Raw genomic sequence first — 23,790 nt, forward strand, 5'->3', positions numbered from 1 at the left:
CCCCCACTGATCAGCTGTTTGAGAAGGCACCAGCGCTCCTGTGAGTGCTCCGGCCTTCTTTGTGCTTACCAAGCACAGTGGTGTACATTGTATAGCGGCTGTGCTTGGTATCGTGCTCAGCCCCATAGAAGTGAATGGGGCTGAGCGCGATACCAAGCACAGCCGCTGTACAATGTACGGCGCTGTGCATGGTAAGCTGCGAGAAGGCAGTGGTGATCACAGGGGCGCTGATGCCTTCTCAAACAGCTGATTGGCGGGCGTCCTGAATGTTGGACTCCCACCGATGACATCACCGAAAGAGAAGACGTCATCGGCGCAGGCGCACTGAGGGAGTGCTGAGGAGACGAGCCTCCTTATCTCAGAGCGCCTGCGCCGAATGACCAGAGGAGCGCGATTTTTGAAATACTGACAGGGCCGGCCGGAGGAGGAGATCACGGCTGGCCCTGTCAATCAACACGGCGAGGGGGCGGTTCTCTGCTGCGGCTACCAGCAAGTAGACGCCCTACTTGCTGGTAGAGCCCTCATTTACATATTATAAAACTTCGTTTTATAAAGAATCGGCCGCATGAAAGTAAGTAAGACTATTATATTCTCCTATATCGCGCTATGAGGAATCTAACTATCCAAAAAAAAAAAAAGAGTTTTGTGGGGTGACAGAAACCCTATAGCCTCTGAGCACAGAGCCCTGTCACGTGTGTGTGAGCCCTTAGTTAAAAAAATAATAATAAATACAAATTCTGAATTTTTTCTGCATAAGCCAAGATTTTATTTTGTGAATTTTGCCTGCCGCTCTCGACACTCCATTAAGTATTTACTATAATGAAAATTAATTAGTCACCTGAATTTTACGTCTTACACATTAAAACAAAGTCTCCATTGTACCGACACAGAATGCCCAAATTTTATAGTAAACATTTAACAACTCAAAAGTGGAAAATATAATAAAATCCCATTTCTTGTACCATTGTCCAACTGCAAAATAATATTAATCTTTTAACAGCCACTTAAACTGCAGAAAGGAGCTTGTTGTCCTGTTCACCTCCCAATACATTTCAGGCCGTTTAATAACACTTTTCTTTTTTGTTAAACTCGGGTGGGATGATATTCTGGCCAATGAGGTCATTAGGGTCTAATTGTGAAATGACTTCACTTTATGAGTTTTAGAAATATGGGTTTATGCCTATTCAGTCATTAAACAATAATTATATATGTCTGGATAAGCTCTAACTGGAAGCACATTGTACAGAAATGCTTCAGATTGCATGTGCAGGCAGCATGTTTGGCGAAATATTCGGAAAATTAAGACATGACAGATTGTAGGAAATAAAAAATAAAGAGATATATCAACTTCACAACACCAGGAAGTTCCCTAATTATTTTACAAGTTATTCTCATCATGTAGGAATGGAAAAGAAAATCTTGTGACTGGAGGCAGTGAATTATTATGCATATACATTAGACAGTGGCAGCGATGTGCGGCCGACAGGGAAGGCAAGAGCCAAATTATAAGAATTTTCTAGAACACTGAGATTTTAAGGCCATGTAACCATTTGTAACTATCTTAGGTCCAATGCACAAAAAAATAATTTAAAAAAATGAAGCAGTCTTGCAAATACATTAGTCTTGTTTAAAAATCTTCTACCGTTTGGTATATGCAGCTCTTAATAGAGATCTATGTGTCTCCATGGTTACAGACAACAAACAAACTTTGTGTGTAGTCTGACGCTACACTCATAATCCCTTCTGCGCAGCCAAGCATGCATGTGTTCTCAATGGTGAAAAAACATGCATGGCAGCAAAGGACCAGTCATGTTGAAATCCAACAGCCCGATTCTTCTCTCCCCTAACTACAGTCATGGGGTTACGACCTCTATGTATCAGATGGGTGATTCCCATGATTTCAATGAGTCCGCATTTTACAGACAAATACGGGACATGTTCTTTTGCACAACGGACATACTGATGGGGAAAGCCCATGAATCATCTGTGTGCTTTGCGCATCCTTATGTCTGTTCCGCAAAACGTCTACGGGGGTCATTTATTAAGAAATATCCGCCACTTTGTGACGTATTAAAGGTGCAAATTTTGTTGTAATGGGGTTTTGCGGCAAAATCTGTGATTTTTTCCTGCTCACGCCACTTTTCCTAGGTGGCAGAAAAAGGTGGCGTGGTATGGGCAGGGAAAAGGGCGGGCCGACTGGCCTGTCTCATTTATCATTTTCTACACCAGTTTATGGTGTGGAAAATGGTCTTAAACTATGCCAGCAAGGGAGCTGGCTTAGTTTAAACCATGCCGCACAGCCGGCAGCACCAAAGTTATGTAGAGGCCTGCGCCTCTACATAACTTTGTTGTATCTGCCACCAACACATGGGGATTAAGACCAGCGTATAAATTGTCGGTCTTAATAAATGACCCCCTTTGTCTGCAAAATGTGGACCACGGACCTAATAAAAACTATAGGTCAACAAATAAAATGCGGACGGCACACAGACGTTCCATTTAAAATGGCTCTGGAGTGAGCGCTGTGGTGATTGAAAACTTACTGACAGGTTTCCCCAGATTAGGTGTTCCAGTAGGAGGACACTTTTTGAGCATCTTATTGTCAAGGGACTCTTCTAACAAGCATGGCTCGTTCAAAGAAGAGAACCTCTTTAAGAACTATTAATCTTCCCCCTTTAATCGGGACGTATAGATAACAAAATTAGTTATTTCATTCTAATCACCACTAGGGGCTGGTAAGGATTGTTCCCTACATTGGCCAATTTCATTGGCCAATTTCATGTCCGGGAAACATGCTCTGTTGTATGGGCGCATTTTCCAAACCTAACACACCTCTGATCCGAATTGAATCTTGCCCTATAATTTGGCGTACATCGGTAGCCCCTTGAATCTTGGGGTTTAGACATTATTTTGAAGTCCATGAATGAATATTCAGTAATCTATTGCTCATACCTTACATGTACCAACCTGTTTACACTGGCAGATGTCTTCAATCATCGGAAGGTGGGTGTGTAAGTAACTTAATACTGGAACATTCAAGCACCAGGGTCGATGTCTTGTTTTCCCTCGCTTTGCTTTTAGGAAATGACCCTAACAGTGTTTTCAAGACTCCGCCAAAGGAACATGGAAGAAACTGTCAGTCAAACCTCAAGACCGACAGAACCTACGAAATATGCTCATTGCTTAAGTGAAAGAAAATAAACAAGAAGTCAAGAGCTCTCGAAAGAGAGTCTGGTGCTAAGAAAAAACACGCTTAGACTAGATGTCACGTCAAACAAATAAACACTTCCAGATGGTATTCACTGGGAGAAACTGTATCTTCCATTAATCTAGGGAGGGACTCTGCAGGAAATTAAGTGTATGAAGAATGAGGAACTGGTACACGGCATGGTCAATTTGTTTGACATAACAATTCCTTCTTCAACCACCGAGTTGTCCTGTGATGGTTCCTTCTTCACCAGAAAGAGCTGGTTCACAGGAAAATTATTGGTTTGTGGTTTGACATAGTCACCGCTCAGCAAATTAACATGTGATGCTGATATTTAAGGTGCAACTCCACCCTCCAAATATTTATTCAAGTCTGTATCCAGGTGTAGCCTGACCATGGTGCCATCAGAAAAAAAAAAAACAGCTAAAAGGAAAAATTCTCCTATACACGAAAATCTCCCTTGGTTGGAAAGGGATCCTCATGGGACACCATAAAGTTACAGTTAGCTGATGTTTGTACCTTTGATAATAATTAATTTGATTAATATATTGATAATATCTTTTAACTTAAAGAAGTTCTCTATTTTAATGGTCTTAAAACTATCGGGGTATTGCGTTTACGACCTTCATCGATAATCCAGGATGGTGGGTGGGTTCAAAGAGCGTCACATGCTCTGGAGGACCCAGCATATTATATGGACAGTTCACTTACATAAATTAGAAGTCTGCAATGCATCATTTTCCCTGCGGGGGCGCTGCAGGTAAATTAAACACTTGCTGCCTGGTTCCCATATTGTTATTCATTGTGGATCTCAGCCGCATGCAGATGGTGTGGAGGTGGATTGGATTCTGGATCAGGCGTACCAGTTGCAGGTGCCCCGATAACAATGTGTTTTTTGCAGGTGCCTGTGTCGCCAATCATAGATGTGGGTTATTCTGATGGGAAACTACCTTTACGAGGGTTCTCTGCTTTGGGCAATCCCCTACTTGTAAGAAGGCAGACACCGAGGGACGATCTGCTAGGAACTGCAGCTGTTATCAGTGCTCAAACCTGGCAGTAGGCGGTCAATTGGCGTGCAGCTACTCACAGGGGAAGTATACAGGCACATCTATGGGTTGTATACCTCCCAACTTTTGAAAATTGCAAAGAGGGACAATGTGTGCGGCGCGCATTACGGCCATTTTTTCATACTAGACCACGCCTTTAACTCCACCCAAAGCATAATTACTGGAGCCCCTGCGGCAATTTTTTTTTTAAATGTCCATATAACTATTAGCATATAAATCATGAGATTATAGATATGTTAAGGTACAAATTGCACCAAAATAATGAAGTTCTGGTCTAAAATACAGCTAGAAACCATACAGACACTTTAGTAAGGAGCAATTTAGTAAATTTATGAATGCACATTTATGCATTAATTCTCCAGGTCAAAAAGAGGGACGTTTAAGGATCAAAGAGGGACTTGGGTCAAAAAGAGGGACACTTGGGAGGTATGGGATTGTCTGTGTAATACAGAATAGGACAGGTGCTCCAGAGAGAGACACTATTTGTAGTTGGTCTCCATTCCTAACCAGAGGATAAATACCCATGGTTCTGTGGACAACCCCTTTAAGGGTATAGCAATAACACAAAAGTGTTCTTCATTGATTACCAAAGCTCAGATGAAGCATGTTTTGTTCCTGACTATCCCGGCATGTGTGAAGGGCGTATCCTGCAGGTTTTACTCATTGCACTGAACACTAATAGCGCAGGCTCCAGCTATTTATTGAAATGTCCTTGGCTGTCCCAGACATAGTTAATTTGAATGCAATAAATGGGTGGGATTCAGATGTGAAGGTCAGCTCGGCTTCCGCCCCATCGTATGCTACATTGATTGAATAACTACTAGTGGGATAGAAGACCCTTTGCTAAATACAAAGAAATGACAAAAACATGTTCTTTAGATTTTGCAGATGATTTAAGCAACAGAATAGGGTGTTTTAAGGAAAAACACTAAATCAATGTTACAGCACTGAGAAGGCGAGAGCGCAGATTAAAGCACATCCGAGCTCCGAAATCCAAACTGCTGATCTACAGCAGCCATGCTAGCAGCTACACTGTAGAGTTTAGGGATGTCACAAAGTCGCCCAGACTAGAGATGAGCGAATTTCCGATTATGAAATTCATTTGCGATTCGTTTGGTGGTAAAAGCAGAATTGCGTTATGGATTCCGTTACCACGGACCATAACGCAATTCTATGACAGAATGCAGAACGGAATGCCTTTAGAGGCCTTTCGTTATAGTCTATGGGCTGCATAATGGATCCGTCCCCTTTCCGTTATGCAAAAACTGACCCATGCTGCAAAACTGACCCATGCCCTTCATTGTAGGTCAGTACGATTACAAAAATATCACATACAGTCTAAATAGTGTAAACTCTTTTTTTTTTTTACATCACAATATTCTGACCCCCAGAACTTTTTTTATAGTTATAGCTTTGTGCCATTTTTATTGATACCATTTTGGAGTGTGTGTAACTTTTTGATCACATTTTATTACATTTTTTGGGTAAGAGAAGCAATAAAAAAAAATGGCAAATTGGCGTGTTTGACCCTTTTTTCCGTTACACCATTTGAGGTATTGGAAAAATGTTTTTATATTTTAATAGTAGGGGCATTTTTGGTCGTAGTGATACACATGATGTTTATATTTATTGTTATTTATGTATTTACTTTTTTAAAAGGCGTGATTTAAACTTTTGTATTTTTGAATTTTTTATATATATATATTTTTTTTTTTTTACTTTTTTTTTATGATTTTGAAGCTCGTTTTTGAGCGTACAAAATCCTGTTTTTTTTAAAAATTCTGAACAATCATGGATCTTCAAAATCCATTTATTACTGAGAATTGCTCATTTCTTATGTTGGTCTGCCACCTGGTGGCCAAAATAAGAATTGCAGCTTTAATGCCCTGAGTCTCTTCAGCGAGACTCAGCGTATTAAAATCAATTACCAGTATCCTCACTGGCTGCAGAGGATGGCAGTAAGAAGCATCACTTGATCACGGCATCTAAAGGCTTTAATTACCACGATTGGCATTATTGAGGGTTGCGGTAATTAACCGCGGGTGTCCGCTGTTTGAAACAGCGGAGACCCACCGGCTATATGACGCCCGCTGAATGTGCGAGCGAGAGCCATATATGCCCATCGCTCCACATGTACAGCGCTGGTAGCGAAAGGGTTAAAGGATTATGCACCAGTACACCCAAAAGCAATGGAAACTCCACTTTTAAAGGGATTGTGCAGTGGCTTAATACTGATTAACTACCATCAGGATAGGTAATCACTATCAGATCAGAGGGGGCCCAATTCCCAGCACTCCTGGCAACCAGCATCAGTTGAATGGGAAGAGCAGTTGTTGGTACACTGCCACTGCAAAAAAGACACAGTCCAACTCTCATGAGTGTGCTACCCCTTCAAACAGCTGATTATGGGGGTCCCCGGAATCGGACCGCCTCTGATCTGATGTTGATGACCTATCCTAAGGATAGGTCGTCAATATTATGGCATTGGTGAATCCCTTTTAATCAAACCAATTTTTGCTTTCATTTTTCCCCTCCTTGCCTTCCAAGAGCTATAACTTTTTTACTTTTCCATTCACATATTAGAGCTTTCTTTTTCAGCACGTTTTCTTTTCTTTAATGGCATCATTTAATTTACCATATCTTGTATGGCAGGAAAATAACTCTCCATTTTGAGGTTTTCATGGAGTTTGTTTTTACTGCATTCACTGTACGCTAAAAATGAAAAGACAACCTTATTCTTTGGGTCAGTAAGATTACCGCAATACCCAATTTATATGGGCTTTGTAATGCTTTCACTGCTTTAAAAAATATAAAACTTTAGAAAGAACAAAAAAAAAAGTTGACTGCACTGCCGTATTCTGACACATAACTTTTTAGATCTCCATCTATAGAGCGGTGTGAGGGCTTGTTTTTTGTGGGGTGAACTGTAGTATTTATTGGTACCATTCTGGGATACATACGAATTTTGATAACTTTTTGTTAAATTTTTTCACGGTGTTAGGCTACATGCACACGAACGTGGTTTGGTTCCGCATCCGAGCCGCATTTTTTGCATTCACTTCAACGGGGCCGCAAAAGGTGCAGACAGCACTCCGCGTGCTGCCCGCATCCGTTGCTCCATTCCGTAGCCCGCCAAAAAAAATAGAACATGTCCTATTCTTGTCTGTTTTGCCGACAAGGATAGGCATTGTTACAATGGATCCGCCAAAAAAAGGATGGCATACGGATGTGATCCTTTTTTTTTGCAGATCGCAAAACACATACGTTCGTGTGCATGTAGCCTTAGTTGACAAAAAAAAAAGGGTTATTCCGCCATTTTGGTTTTTATGATAAAATCTTTAACATTTTAACTGACAATAAAATGTTTATTTTCTATTGTTTATCTAGTTTAATATGAGAAACTGGGAAACTGGGCAATTTGAATTTTTAATACTTTTGGTTTTATTAATATTAGATTAATTTAAATTTAAGTCCCTTCACAGGACTTGAATATGCAATTCAGATTAGCACAGCTTGACGTAATCAGTGCACTGAAAAAACACAAAGATACAAAACTTGCCATAGCAAAGATCACAGGTATGGGTGAAGTTTCAACTCTCAGGCCCAACATTGTACAATACGCTTAGGGCTACACAGCGACATGTGTCGCGCGACACATGGGGTACAACTACACTGCAAAATGTGTTGCACAACATTAATGTCGCTCAAAAGTCACACAACAATTTTTAGAATGATAGTCTATTGTGTCGCACTGTGACATGCTGCAACTGCGACGCGACTTGGATGGATTTTTTGCAACTGTCACGTCACAGTCGCCGTGCGACACCATAGACTATCATTATAAAAATTGTCACGCGACAACCGTCACCATGTACATAGCCCTAGCCTAAGGCAATGGCCACATGGATACATTTTGTAGCATTACTGGCAGATTTTAATTATATACTTTCAGCTGCAGTCCACATAAATGCATTCTGATCAGTGCATTCCTTGGACTGTAGGAACACAGTACAGCGAAATAGGCTTAAACGGGTTGTCTCATCTGAGACAATGGGGGCATATCGCTAGGATATGCCCCCATTGTCTGATAGGCGCTGGGACGTGGTGGAGGGCACACTGTGGATGCGCAGCCACCCTCCATTCATTTCTATCCGAAATAGGAGCAGTGGCCGGTCATGCGTGGTGAGCTCCCATTCACTTCTATGAGCGACTGGTGGTGGCCGGACCGGAGTCCTCCAGAGGTGGGACCCGCACATATCAGACAATAGGGGCATATCCTAGTGATATGCCCCCATTGTCTCAGATGAGACAATCCTTTTAAGGTCGAGTCTACATCTAGACTTTTGGTAACCCTTTTGATATATATATATTTTTTTTACTATTGAGTGACAGCTGTAGTCCAAAGCAGTAAATTGACGTGCATGCTACCTTGTGCACTGCAAGCGTCATTCGACAGTTAAAATCAATCAAAAGTGCTACAAAAAGTCTAGGTGTAGCCCCAGCCTAAAAGTTATGATCTGTGGCTTTAAATGCTGTGGTTCTTCCACTTTTGAATGACCTTCAGGCAGGGTTTCCACAGTCAGTTTTTGAAGTTAAAACCAGGTGTGGATCATAAAGGGGGGGTACGGATCAAGTACAGACACTACCTCACCTCTTTTTGATTCCACTCCCGGTTCTGGCTTCAAAAACTATACAGTATAAGAAAACCTTAACGTGTAAACCTAGCCTGCTATTCTTTTCACATCACTGATGTGCTGCTGATTCCAATTTACAACAATTACACGGGTAAGGCGATTCCTTTCTGCCAGAACCGAGTATGCAGCGATAAACTAATGCACCAATATCCGGTCTTTTGCATGCTGCTAAGGTTCTTGTGTTGCAGGTCATTTCCACTACTTGTATAGTTTGCCTCTTGCCAGCAGAACACACGAGAGAAGCTGGTGGAGAATAATTAAACACCTCCCTAACACAATAATAGGGTTGTAAAGTGACCAGCATAGACATAACTGCACTATTGTGTACATAATAAAGACAAACCGTGAGGAGAATGAGTGTTATTCTTCTAGTAACAGACAACAGAGCCAAATCACTCTGGTTAATGTTTTAGCAGAAATCTGTAGTCTCTCAATTCTTATAAAAGAAAAAAAAATAAACTTTACAATTCGTCTTGTTCCAACATTTCCCAGAGTTTGTTTCTACTGCTCCTAGGCAGACTATGTGTCTCCATGGTAACAGACAACAAACAAACTCTGTAGTCTGAATTTGCAATTATACTCTCTTTTATCTCTCCCCTACTCATGGCTAACCTACCCAATATATGTAAGCAGTAGACAAATGGTACACTTTGCCTTCTGTCTGTTACCATGGAGATATATCGTTCGCTCGGGAGCTGTACACACACCACAACAGGGAATTTTTAAGTAAGTCCTATTGCTTCATTAAATGTACTTACTGAGAGTATTCCAGTTAGAAAAAGTCAGCCCTTAGCCACAGCATTGAGGATAACTATTAGATAGGTGGGGGCTCCCGTTTGCGTGACTGAGCGGGTCCCAACAGTGGGACCACTACTGATTTAATAGTTATCCCTATCTCTACTACTACATACCAGGAACACCCTACAAGATCTGCCATTTTGGGGTTGCTCTGCTGACCCAGTCTTCTAACCTTCACAATTTAGCCCTTGTCCAACTCCCTCAGATCCTTACTCCTGGCCATGTTTTCTGTTTCCAGAGCATCAACTTCAAGAAAGGACTGTTCATTTGTGCCCCCTTTGACAGGTGCCATTGTCACACAATAATCAATTTTATTCACTTGACATAGAAAAATATATGACACATTAAAGTTCAGCCATCATCTTTTTCAGGAAAACACACAATGAAATTTCTTTTTTTTTTTAAAAAAGCCCCTCCTACATATAGGAATAGATCAAACCATAATCATCAAATTAAGTAATTTCTGCTACTTCACTGGGGACCACAAGTGACAATATTAGGCCTAAAATTCTCCGTACATAAATGAAAATACTACACAATGGTCAGATAACAATATCAGGTTTAGACTGTACACACAAATGACAAGTTACAACACCCAGTAAAAACACTAACATCGGACAGTGAGGCATGCAGAAGCAGACGCCGCGTACCAATAAAATCACTAAATTCCAGTTCATTTGGTCAGGTCAATTTTTTTTTCAAAAAGTCAATCTAGCTCAATCAAAGTGCAAGCTACCCACCGCCAACCCTTCCTCCTTCCGCTTCCATAATGTCCATTGAGCTAAATTGACTTTTTGTATGAATTTTGACCTACCCATGAACTGGAATATAGCGATATTGGCGCGATGTCTCCTCACCGGCATGTCCAACTGTCCAATGTAGTTGTTTTGTATTGAGGTTCTTAGCCTGTTCCGGACCGCCCATAGACTTTATACATCCGGTCAGTCTACATTTATTATTGGAGCCTGACCGCTGTGCTCCCCATGGAGAAGGCATAGATGGTTTTTACCCTCCTTTCTTTTCCTGTGTATCTTATATACACAGTGCAAAATAAGCGCAGTCTACACATATCAAGCAGTGACAAAGCCATTTCATGCTCCGGTCCTAGCAATCACATGCTTGCCTGTTGTATACCCAGATAAGCTATGCAGTGGATATCAAAAGGCTGTATTTCCCCTAGAACTCTGGCAAGTACGTCAGCCCCAGATACTGGAGAAATTAGCAATAAAAAGAAAAAGGTTATACACCCCCAGAGGTCTTATGCAACCTTATGGAAAGCACAAAGTGTAAAAAAAAAAATAATAATAAATGTAAGAAACAATAAATAAAAAATAAAACCATAATGTTAAAAATGCCACCGGTAGCCCACACTGCAGCTTCTAGGTCCACTGCAAACGATATCTCCCGTATGTCAAAATGGCCAAGTTGGAAAGGGAACACAAATTTAAAAAAATTTAGGAACAGAGTTTTCTTCACGGGTATTAAAAAATAAAAATATAATAAAAGTGGCAAAAATAAGTCTTGCATTTATCTGACCATTGTATGCCATATTTTGTTATCTTAATTTACATAATGTGAATGGTGGGCTTAATTATAATTTTTTTTTATATGCTCACTCACTGTACTAGTCAATAAAAGAAAACATAAAATACACACAATAAATTATAGCCAAACTTTGGGCCTTAAATTAAACTGAAACTGGATAGAGTTTATGAAGAAACAGCAAAAAGTCAACTAAAGGGTTTTAGCAGAAATATTCACTGAACATGAACCGCATTTCAATGGATCGGGAAGGCATCCATTTTAAGAGCTATAAATTACCACACACATCATCAGAATCTTCCATTCTACATTAAATCCCGATGTTAATTTTTTTTCCTGTATTTTGTGAACTTAAAGGCGGTGGGGAAAGTACAGTTTTGGAGTGAAAATACTAAAACTTTTACTGTTATGTATGTCTAATACATAAGTGAAATATAAGGAAAAAAAATGCATTTATGATTCCAAAAAGAGACAAGTTTTATTTCCCGGGAGAAATATTTCTTTTTTTTTTACCAAGAAAATTACAGTGACCACAAATTGCTCTTAACAATTCCAAGGCTTCTTCATAAGACCACTTGAAGATGAAATCTCCTTAAGATTACAAATATAACTTTTTTTTCGAGTCTGTTATTACGTACCGTGAATGGGGAGAGCGGGCCAATCTTGTGGCTGTAGCGTCGTATGGCCTCTCTGATGTGGCTAGGCTGGATGGCATCACTGTTCGACTCGATCCCACCGGCTGCAGCGCTCTGCAACAGAAAAGGCACCGAGCTGTTATTAAATGAAAAACATAAAACGGGACTTCACGTACAGACTTGCTGCGCCTCGCTTAAGTCATGCTGACATTTTATTTCCTGAGATACGTGCTGCTACTGCCACATCATCCACCATAAAATATCCACAATGAAATCTAGTCTATTCTGTCTAGTCTTTGGGAAGTGATTCGTATCCATCAGAAGAAACGGGATTGTGTACCTGTACCACTGATTTTGCCCGCTCCGGAATGCAGTCATGTGACCTTGTCCACTTCGGGCTTTGCAATTTCCTGAGACATCATATCTATTAGCTTCCAGCCTGATTGTATGGTCTCTGCAGTGTAGTGAAGTGTGAACGCCCATCTAATCAGTATGGACAGAGAGAACGTGGGTCCCTCCGATCCTCTGCCTTTCCAGTAGTGAAACAGAGAATGTCTGATGAGGCATGCACTGTAGATTGTCTGTGCATGTGCCGAACGACATGGCAACACACAAAGTTACAAAAGACCAGAATGGATGAGGTTGCTTGACTGCATTCTGGAGAGGGTGACACTGGCAATACAGGTATAGACACTACATGACAAAATAAAATACTGCCACACAATAGGAAAAAAAAATTAAAGGCGGTTGATGCAATTCAGAAAACCCATTTAAACGTATCACTCCCCCACAAAGCTGCACCGGCTTATATCTGTAACCTCATCTCTACCAACCTACCAGTGCTCTAGTCTACCACTGATCTAAGATCATCGTCCTCCATAATCTGAACCTTCCACTCCTATTTCCAAGTATTTTCTCATACTTCGCCAGTTCTCTGAAATGTGCTACCCTAGAAAAACAAATTTACTCCCAACATTCACAGTTTTAAGTGTGCCTGAAAAAATACTTCTTTTTAAGCACTTATCACAATTCATAAATTGACTCCTGTCCTTCTAACACCATAATGTACTTAGACATATACTGACTGATGACTGGCTCATGCAGGTTTGTGTGTACTACCCAATATAGTATGAAATAAGGTGTGACCCTACTTACCTCTTGGGGCAACCCTATTTCCTCACAGAATGTAAGCTCTCCTATTGGTTAGTTTGCTACTATGTAATGTCTGATTTTGTTTGTACATGTACCCCCTGAAATGCTTCAGAAAATGTTACATGTACTCTCTAATTGTAAAGTGATGCAGAATATGTTGACGCACTATAAAGATTATTATTATAAACTTCACACTGCTCATCAAAACCTTTCTTATCTGTATGACAGGTGACTACAGAACAACCAGCACTGCTGGGATAAGATAGACATGTCAATATGAACTATTAGACCATGGTAAGCTGGTAGAGAAGGGACCTTAATTATTTAGCTAATCCTGGAGGCCATTTTGAATATGCTACTTCCTACAGGACCATGTTATCTACTGGCAGCAATGGACTTCTAGTGACTTTAATGAATTTAAAGGATGTGCAGAATGAAAACAGCTTGGCCACAGCAGATAACCTGAATTCAGATTTGTGATGCCCAGGGCAGTTCTAACTTCCCTTCAGACAGAATATGGGCTTTCAAAGCGGTGAAGAAATGTCCAGCTCAAAAGATGATATTTGATTATGGTGCTTTGCCAAGCTGCATCACGGTTCTGAACCTCAACGTTTTAAATTGGGCATTTAAGATGACTTGCGGACTGGTAGACTTGTAGACATATGACCAGGTAAGATATCTGCAGATGATACTGACACTTTTGGGAACAGTAGGAAATCCATTTGGGCAAGTGAGAAGAATGTTGAAGAACTAAAGAAACCCCATGCAAACAAGCAAATGTAAATTCTGTCAGATTTCAATCAATCAATCTATGGTTCCAAGTCCATGTTCTGGGAGTCAGGGAAGCCAGGAAGGTAATATGACAGATTTAGACAAAGTTGCAGATGGACACATAAATCCATATACAGACAAGACGGTCAAAAACCCACTCGAGATTCTCCTCCTGAAGTCAAGTAAATTTTTCTTGTTTTTCAATCATTTCTAATTTCTGCAATGGCCCCAAAGCTGACTCCAGACATGTCATTTAGAGGTAGACTTGTATCCATGAAGGTTTTCCTGTATTTTTTGATCTTTTTACATACAAACCTCTGCGGACAACCAACTGCAAATGTTGCACAGCCAACTAACAGTCTAGAGGTATAGAAGTGAACAAGGTTCTTGTTATATATGGTGGAACATTTCAAACCACAATCTTCCAGTCCGGGTTTGATCTGAGCCTCATTTGACTATTTTATTGTACTCCAAGTGTTCCTGGTGAATAAATATCTTTATGTACCCATGTCTCAAGGCCACATGTACACAAACACGGGATAAATTCCCTATTAAGTGACCAAAAGTCTCCTGTTTGCGCCATGCCTGACATAACCAGTGAGTCACTTAAGATCCACGACTGAACCACTTTTACATCAGCTAGGTTCAGAATTTCAACATAAACTCTGGTTTAAGCCCATTTTAACGAACATACTGGTGGGTTGTACCCCATTACAATGCTTCTTTTAGAACTGCTCCTAATATAGGAGAAAATGAAACTGACCATTAACCCATTGCATCAATCATTTAAAGGCTACCATTGCGGGGATTTTTTTTATTATGATTGCATTTTTCTAATTTTGGGCTATGAGAATCCTTCTTTCACTTTGTGCCAACCCCTATCTCTAAATTTACTAATAGTTAAAAAACACTTATTTAAGCCACATTGCTATCAGTATGATAAGAATTGAGCTATAATGAGTGTTTATAAGGTCCGAGATCAGAGATAAGAAACCATCAGCTGAGCTGCCTGATAGAACATACTAAAAATGCAAAGCATGCTACTAGAGAATCTTAAGGCCATACAGAGAAAGGGGCTCAACATTTTTAATAAAGACCAACTGAAAAAAAATATTTTTTTTAGCTCAAAATGAGTACAAATGCAATAATAAAAAAATTGATACAAATGTGTTCATAGCCTTTAACCCCTTCACGCAAATTCACGTACATGTATGTGGGGGAATGTGGTGCCTTACTGCATTCCCACGTGCATGTATGTGATGGTATCGGGTGGGTGAAGGAGCTGCACCCGCCCGATCCTCAGCACGGGCCTGGCTGTTACCGATAGCCAGGCCCATGCTGCATCTGCCGGCATTGCTGTATGCGGTGATGCCGGGGGATTAACCCTTTCACATGCCGCGGTCAGCGCTGACCGCGGCACGTGCAGGGTTTACAGAGGGAGGGGGCTCTCTCTGATTCCATCGGCCCCCCCACACGGCGCTGGCAGGGGGCCGATAGTTGCCATGGCAGCCCCGATGCCTTCCATAGGCATCCGAGCCTGCCAGCTACGGAAGCTCAGGAGATCCAGCCGGCAGGCTGGGTCTCCTAGGCAACTGTCAGCGTCTTACTGTGTAAGACGCTGACAGTTCAATTCAGTACAATACATAATGTATTGTACTGAATTGAAACAGGAATCAAACCCTGAAAATGTGAAGTACCACAGTGGGACAAATATAAAAAGTAAAGAAAAGTGAACAAAATGTGTTTTTTTTATAATAAAAAAAATTAGTTTCAAATAAAAATAAAAAAGAAAGCGTCCCTTTTCCCAAAATAAAATAAAAAATAGGCAAAATAAGAAAAGTAGATATATTAGGTATCGCCGTGTCCGTATCGACCGGCTCTATGAAAATATCACATGACCTAACCCCTCAGGTGAAACCGTCAAAAAAATGTAATAAAAACAGTGCTAAAAAAACCAACATTTTTTGGCACCTTAAATCACTAAAAGTGCAACATCAAGCGATCAAAAAGGCGTATGGCCCCCAGAATAGTACCAATCTAACAGTCACCTCATCCTGAAAAAAATTTGCCTTACCTAAGACAATCGCCCAAAAAATAAAAAAAATATGTCTCTCAGACTATGGAGACACTAAAACATGATTTCTTATTTAAAAAATGCTTTTATTATGTTAAATGTAAAAATTTTATTAAAAGTAGACATATTAGGTATCGCCGCGTCAGTAACAACCTGCTCTATAAAAATACCACATGATCTAACCCCTCAGATGAACACCGTAAAAAAAATAAAATAAAAACGTTGTCAAAAAAGCAATTTTTTGTCACCTTTCATCACAAAAAGTGTAATAGCAAGCGATCAAAAAGTCATATGCACCCCAAAATAGTATCAATCAAACCGTCATCTTATCCCGCAAAAATGATACCCTACCTAAGACAATCGCCCAAAATATAAAAAAAACTATGTCTCTCAAACTATGGAGACACTAAAACATGATTTTTTTTGTTTCAAAAATATTATTATTGTGTAAAACTTAAATAAATAAAAGTACACATATTAGGTATTGCCACGTCCGTAATGACCGGCTCTATAAAAATATCACATGACCTAACCCCTCAGGTGAACACCGTCGAAAAAATTTAATAAAAATTGTGCTAAATAAAAACATTTTTTTTGTCACCTTACATCACTAAAAGTGCAACACCAAGCGATCAAAAAGGCGTATGCCCCCAAAAATAAAAAAACTATGGCTCTCAGACTATGGAGACACTAAAACATGATTTTTTTTTCCAAAAATATTATTGTGTAAAACTTAAATAAATAAAAAAAAAGTATACATATTAGGTATTGCCACGTCTGTAACAACCTGCTCTATAAAAATATTACATGACCTAATACCTCAGGTGAAAAATAAAAAATAAAAACAGTGTCACCTTACATCACAAAAGTGTAATACCAAGCGATCAAAAAGTCATACGCAGCCCAAAAGCATACCAATGAAACAGTCATCTCATCCAGCAAAAAATGAGACCCTACCTAGGACAATCGCCCAAAAAATAAAAAAAAATATGGCTCTCAGAATATGGAGACACTAAAACATGATTTTGTTTTGTTTAAAAAATGCTGTTATTGTGTAAAACTTAAATAAATAAAAAAAAGTATACATATTAGGTATCACCGCATCCGTCAGAACCTGCTCTATAAAAATGTCACATGAACTAACCCCTCAGATGAACACCGTAAAAAAAAATGAAATAAAAAGTGTCGAAAAAGACATTTTTTGGCACCTTACATCACAAAAAGTGTAATACCAAGCGATCAAAAAGTCATATGCACCCTAAAATAGTACCAATCAAACAGTCATCTCATACTGAAAAAAATGAGCCCCTACATAAGACAGTCGCCCAAAAAATAAAAACTATGGCTTTCACAATATGGAGACACTAAAAAAATAATTTTTTAAAAAATGCTTTATTATGTAAAACTGAAACAAACATATTTGGTATTGTCGCACCCGTAACAACCTGCTCTATAAAAATAGCACATAATCTAACCTGTCACATGAACAGCTATTTTTTGTTACCTTGCCTCAAAAAAAGTGTAATATAGAGCAGCCAAAAATCACATGTACCCTAAAATAGTACCAACAAAACTTCCACCTTATCCCGTAGTTTCCAAAATGGGGTCATTATTTTGGAGTTTCTACTCTAGGGGTGCATTAGGGGGGTCTTCAAATGTGACATGGCAACTTAAAATTATCCCAGTGAAATCTGCCTTCCAAAAACCATATGACGTTCCTTTCCGTCTGCGCCCTGCCGTGTGCCCGTACAGCAGTTTACGACCACATATGGGATTGTTTCTGTAAACTACAGAATCAGGGTAATAAATATTGAGTTTTGTTTGGATGTTAACCCTTGCTTTGTTACCGGAAAGAAATGGATTAAAATGGAAAATCTGCCAAAAAAGTGAAATTCTGAAATTTCATCTACATTTTCCTTTAATTCTTGTGAAACACCTAAAGGGTTAAAAAAAGTTTGTAAAAGTAGTTTTGAATACATTGAGGGATGTAGTTTTTAAAATGTGGTGATTTATGGGTGGTTTCTAATATGTAAGCCCCAGAAAGTGACTTTATAACTGAACTGGTCTTGAAAAAATTGGGTTTTGGAAATTTTCTTAAAAATGTTAAGATTTGCTTCTAAAGTTCTAAGCCTTCTAATGTCCCAAAAAAAATTAAATGTCATTTTCAAAATGGTCCAAACATGAAATAGACATATGGGGAATGTAAAGTAATAACTATTTTTGGAGGTATTACTATCTGTTATAAAAGTAGAGAAATTGAAATTTGCAAATTTTTCCAAATTTTTGGTAAATTTGGTATTTTTTTTTATTAATAAAAATTTAAGATTTTGACTCAATTTTGCCACTATCATGAAGTACAATATGTCATGAGAAAACAATATGGCTTGGATAAGTAAAAGAGTTTTAAAGTTATTACCACATAAAAAGACATGTCAGATTTGCTAAATTAGGCTGTGTCCTAAGGTGAAAAATGGCTGTGTCCTGAAGGGGTAAAGGAGATATCTGGGACTTTAAGGCCTCTTTCACACGAGCGAGTTTTCCAGGCGGGTGCAATGCGTGGCGTAAACGCATAGCACCCGCACTGAATTCTGACCCATTCATTTCAATGGGTCTGTGTACATAAGCGGTTTTTTTTCACGCATCAGTTCTGCGTTGCGTTATAAACGCAGCATGTTCTATATTCAGCGTTTTTAACGCAGCCCTGGCCCCATAGAAGTGAAAGGGGCTTTAGTGAAAAACGCATTGCATCCGCGTGGAAAAAACTGAACAACTGAACGCAATCGCAGACAAAACTGACTGAACTTGCTTGCAAAATGGTGCGAGTTTCACTGAATGCACCCTGAACGCATCCGGACCTAATCCGTCACACTCGTGTGAAAGAGGCCTAATATTGTAGGTAATCCTTAGATTGACTTCTGGCACTCCCGCCAATCAGTTTTTGAAAGGGGCCATGGTGACAAGGTGGGCACTGCAGCCTCTTCATAGTATATTAAGCGCGTATGTTCTATGGTGACCATGCCTGAATGTGATGTCAATGGCCCAAGGAAGAGGCTGCAGCAATGACCAAGCATTGTGGTCCCTTTAAACAGCTGACTGGTGGGGGTGCTGGAAGCCAGACCCCCACTGATCTGTTACGGATGGCCTACCCTGAGGAAAGCTCATCAGTATTCAATTCCTGGAAAGCCTCTTTAACACTCAAATTAAAAGGAATCTGTAATCAGGTTTATGTTGCCCTATCACTGTTCCAGCACGAGCAGAGTTGCTGGAGTCTAACGAATGATCTTGAGAGTCTTCACATTCATGAATAGTGTTTAGCGAATCAAGCTTCAGATCATCGATCCGAAGTTGATTCGGTCAGCTGACTCCGTATAGCATTAAAATGTATTGGCTCCGTGGAGCCAAACTTTGTTTCATCTGAAGTTGCGCGGTATTCATTTCTGGCACCTTGGTCGCAAACCAGACTTCAGATTCCTAATTTTAAATGTTTTCAAAGATGCAGAAAAGAATACCGACTTCGAGTGAAACTAATTTTGCCTACATGGAGGCAATACATTTTAATGCTGTACGGAGACAGCATTAAAGAGTTTGACCGAATTGACTTTGGATTTCTGATCGATTCGCTCAAGCCAATTCATGAAATCCCAGCTCCTCCAAGACAGGGAAAGAGCTGTCAATCATCTGTAGGACGGCAGTGGAGCCAGAGCTCATGGGTGTTGGGACTCCAGAGCTCAGCTCACACCCTGGCAATGTTGAGCTGTACCTTAAGGAGAGTTCATTAACGCAAGTCAATGTTTTCGGCTCAGTCACCCACCAAAGATCTAGGATACAATAGAAGGGTAATAGCCCAAGGGTGTGTAATGCTCCACTTTATAAGTATGTTCAGCCGCTAATAGCTGATGCCAGACACTGCACCAGCAACCGAGGAAATGTTAAGTTACAAGTTCTCCTCGCCAATACTGACGTGCGGTATGTTCAAGTGAAGTAGTCCCCAACCATACGGAGTGAAACAGTAAATCAGTCCTGTAGGAAGTGCATGTAAATCAGCAATTATTGTCTAAGTAAAACTAGCCAAGGCAGGAAGAATTTCCCCTGAACCTACCACTCTTCTGATAGAAGGCCTCAGGTCCTAATGGGGCATACTGTGAAATATATTCATCCCCTTAAGGCCGTTCCGTGGGCATTGCACATCACGGATGCAGACCCATTCACTTGAATGGGTCCGCAAATCCGGAGATGCGGAATGGTGCGGAACGGAAGCACAGAACGGAACCCTACGGAAGCACTACAGAGTGATTCTGTGGGGTTTCATCCCGTACTTCCGTTCCGCAAAAAGATAGAACATGTCCTATCTTTTTGTGGAAAGGCCGGATTGCGGACCCATTAAAGTGAATGGGTCCACGATCCGCTGCGGGTGCCCAACGGACAGTGTTTGTGCATTGCGGCCCGCATTTTGCAGGCCGCAGCATGACCACGGGGTGCACACGTTCGCGTGCAAGAGGCCTAAGGATGTGGCAATTTTGGACCTATTTTTTGAGGGATAAGCTATACGTTTTATTCATTGTGAGGTTCATTTATTGACAAACATTAACATTTTTTGGGTAAAGAATGTAAAAAAAAAACATCAAAAACAGCATTTTCCTGTTTTGTTTCAGAGCTATGTAATGTTTTTGTTTTTTTTGCAGGAAGAAATGTAGGGAAAGCGATGTTTTTTTTACTGTTAGCATTTTGATATTGATGGTTTATCTGACACCCCGCTCCCCCACTGATCAGCTGCTCTGGCAGGCTGAGACACAGGAAACTATACAGTGGACAGAGCCGGAAGCAGAAGACCGTGTAGTGGCTGTTCAGCTCCCAAGTGAATAGGAGATGAGCTGCAGTACACGGGCAATGGAGACAACACAGGGGATGGAGTCTTCCGCTTCGCTGTACAGTTTCCAGCACCGGTGGCTGCTTGAAACAACTGATCAGTGGGGATGCCGGGTCCTCCTTTGTGTTGAATGGACCTACGGTAATCCAACTACAAGGATCTCCTCCAACTACTCCCAATGGTTCTTAAATGGGTTAACCATTAAAAAGTATTACTATACAAGCAGTATTATTGCATATCTGCTAGGACCTTTTCCAATCTGATATTGATGGCCTATCTTGAGGACAGGCCACAATACCAAAATTTTGGATTACCCTTTTAACAATTTATTTTAACCTGATTATGTCATCTAATGCCCTGTATTGCAGTGCATCATGTCTGTCAGTGTAAAATTGGCAGGTAGTCTATTATTATTATTAGGCCCTACTTCTGGAGTAGTCCCCAGGTCTGCCACTCCTGAGGGAGGGCCTTCTTTAGGCCTTTGGCTGCCACAGAACTCAGGTGCACCCCACATAATAGTGTCTGCCTTTTGTCCCCTTCATACAGCACTATTTTGTTCCCATCAAATATGAAGAAGACCATATTTATCCTTAAATATTCTACATTTTTCAAACCAGCATCTGGATCTGAATATTTTGGTAACTGCATGTAATTAAACATTTAGTATAGTCACTGAGTTATTAAATAAAATTTATCTGTATACCGCCACCTGCTGTTTGTTATTTTCCTTATTTCCTGTCCACCTAACTGAGGTGGTCACACATGCTCAGTTTAAATCTTCAACTGTCACCAGACATATCTTCTGTTAGAAGCTGTGACAGTTATAGGGAAAGAGCTACAGCAGAAAGAAAATGCCCCCTGAGCTGCTGAAATAAATCTAACAGAACAGTGGTAAGAATGATGGATCTCTGGATCCATGTGAGGTTGGTCTAAGTGTGTTAGAAAGAAATTGTCCTGTACTATATGATGTCGGATTTCCGTTTTTTACATAATTCATGGCATAACCCCTTTAATTATTGCCATTTGCATTGGATTATTGATAATGGTTGATACATCTAGTGCAACCTTAAAGGGAACCTGTCATGTGGATATTTGATTATAATCTAACTAATTATATACAATCATTAATTACTAAAAAGTGCCTTAGATGTATTCACTTACTGGTGTGACAGATGGTTACCTCATAATATACACACAAAGATGCCGCATGCCACATGCTAATGAGCTGATTTAAGTCCAGCGTGATGTCATTGAGTCCAGCGTTTTTTAATTCAGAGCTATAGCCACTGCCCTGCCCACCTGCTGCTGATTCATATGGAAAATAACTGTCAATCAGCAGCAGGTAGGCGGGCAGAGTCAAGAGCTCATAAATATTCAGGACTCATCATTATCAGCTGGAGCTTTTCAATACAAGATGTTGGCAGATCGACTGGGTCAATTAAAGAAAGTGACCAAGCATTTTGCTAAGAGAATCAGTCACTTATTTATGTTGCCCTTAGTTAGGACACCATAAAACTGGTGACAGGTTCCCTTTAAGATGGAAGACTACACATTCTTCACCTTCCTGGGTAGCAGAGGTGAATTGTTCCTGTGACATTTGGAGTAGGTTAAACCAAACATAATGAAGTAAAGCATAATATAGAGATTATCTGCTCCTTGAACTGTCCCCTGAGGTCCTTCTTTTGGCATAACACAATGCTCTAGATTATTTCTTAAGTAATTTCATATTATATTGGCATAAATAACAAGCCCTGCAACCTCAGCTCTGCTAACTACATTCTGCAAGTCAAGTCCTTGGAGTGGTCACCAAACCTTCTGAAATGGTGGACCCTTAAAGGGGTTGTGCAAGAATGGCTCCCCTTACTTCATGACAAACGGTGACATGACACAAGGGGATCCGATCTCCACTCACTGGCCGCAGTGATGTCAAACCAAATGTTTATATCAGGGGAGCCCAGCAGAGCATTGCAAGCCTGAAGGAGAAGGAGCAGTGATCAAGTGCCAGGAACCAGGTAAGTAGTCTTCCCTTTACAGGACCGGCCAAGTGGGAAGGGTTTGCCAGAACATCCCCCTCATTCTTGAACAACCCCTTTAATATCTCAAAATCAGTCAAAAATCAACACTGCCTACGTTTTTACTTTATAAGGCATGACTGCCATTTACGTTCCTTAAAATATGAGGCCATAGACAGAAGGATGCATTTTCAGTTCATGGGACACGCTCCCGGGTGAGTTTATTTCCAACAACTGGAATGGCTGTAGTAAATCAGTTTAATTTCTTGTCTAGTGAACCTGGAAGAATGAAGTCCCGGTAGAATGGTCATGAAAGCCCAGCTCTGCCAACAGAAATAATTAGCAAACAGTAACTCTTGCAGAGTAGGACAAATATAGTCACAATTAATCTCCTACAAACTGCATAAACCAAGACTCCAAAGCGAGGTAAAAATAACACGCCATTCATGTTTGCGCGGCAATTTGCATAAACCACGACGTGTAAAAAAAAAAAAAAAAAAAGGAAAAAATGAAAAGAAAAAAGAAAAAGAAAATGTTCAGCTTAATATTTTTTTTTTTCTCATACAGCAAAGCTAGTTAGACCACCAGCACCAACGCTCGTCCTGCTGTAAAGCGTCCTTTGATGACTGTTCCATGGGCTCCTGTATAGTCTAACAGACTAATTTGCAAACATTTTTCCTCTATTAAAATACCATTTTTCCTTGATTTCCATTTTTTTTTTTTTCTGGTCATGGAATTACCCCGGTCTGCTTTTGCATTCATGGGGGAAATGCACTGACTTAAAAGAGAGTCATTATTGAAAAATGGATGCAAACATGTAAAAAAAAAAAAAAGTTAAAAATGACCCAGCGCCAGTCAGCGGGGGGATAATTGATGTGAACGTTCCAGTCTTGTATGTATATTTCTGCCACTGGGCAAAAGCCGCTCATATATATACATATCATTACCTTATTACATTTCCAGGAAATTG

General features: G+C 40.2%; 1 protein-coding gene across 3 annotated transcripts in view; it reads right to left on the reverse strand.

Annotated features, from left to right (window-relative positions):
- Nucleotides 1-23,790, reverse strand: part of SUPT3H (SPT3 homolog, SAGA and STAGA complex component) — a 496,743-nt gene that overhangs the window by 73,250 nt on the left and 399,703 nt on the right. For all 3 annotated transcript variants that reach the window (XM_040427286.1, XM_040427284.1, XM_040427285.1), the window contains exon 11: nucleotides 11,948-12,058. In XM_040427286.1, coding sequence (XP_040283220.1) covers nucleotides 11,948-12,058 — 111 coding nt within the window. The remainder of the gene's footprint in view (nucleotides 1-11,947; nucleotides 12,059-23,790) is intronic.

This window comes from Bufo bufo, chromosome 4 (assembly GCF_905171765.1).
Source record: "Bufo bufo chromosome 4, aBufBuf1.1, whole genome shotgun sequence".
Lineage (NCBI taxonomy): Eukaryota > Metazoa > Chordata > Amphibia > Anura > Bufonidae > Bufo > Bufo bufo.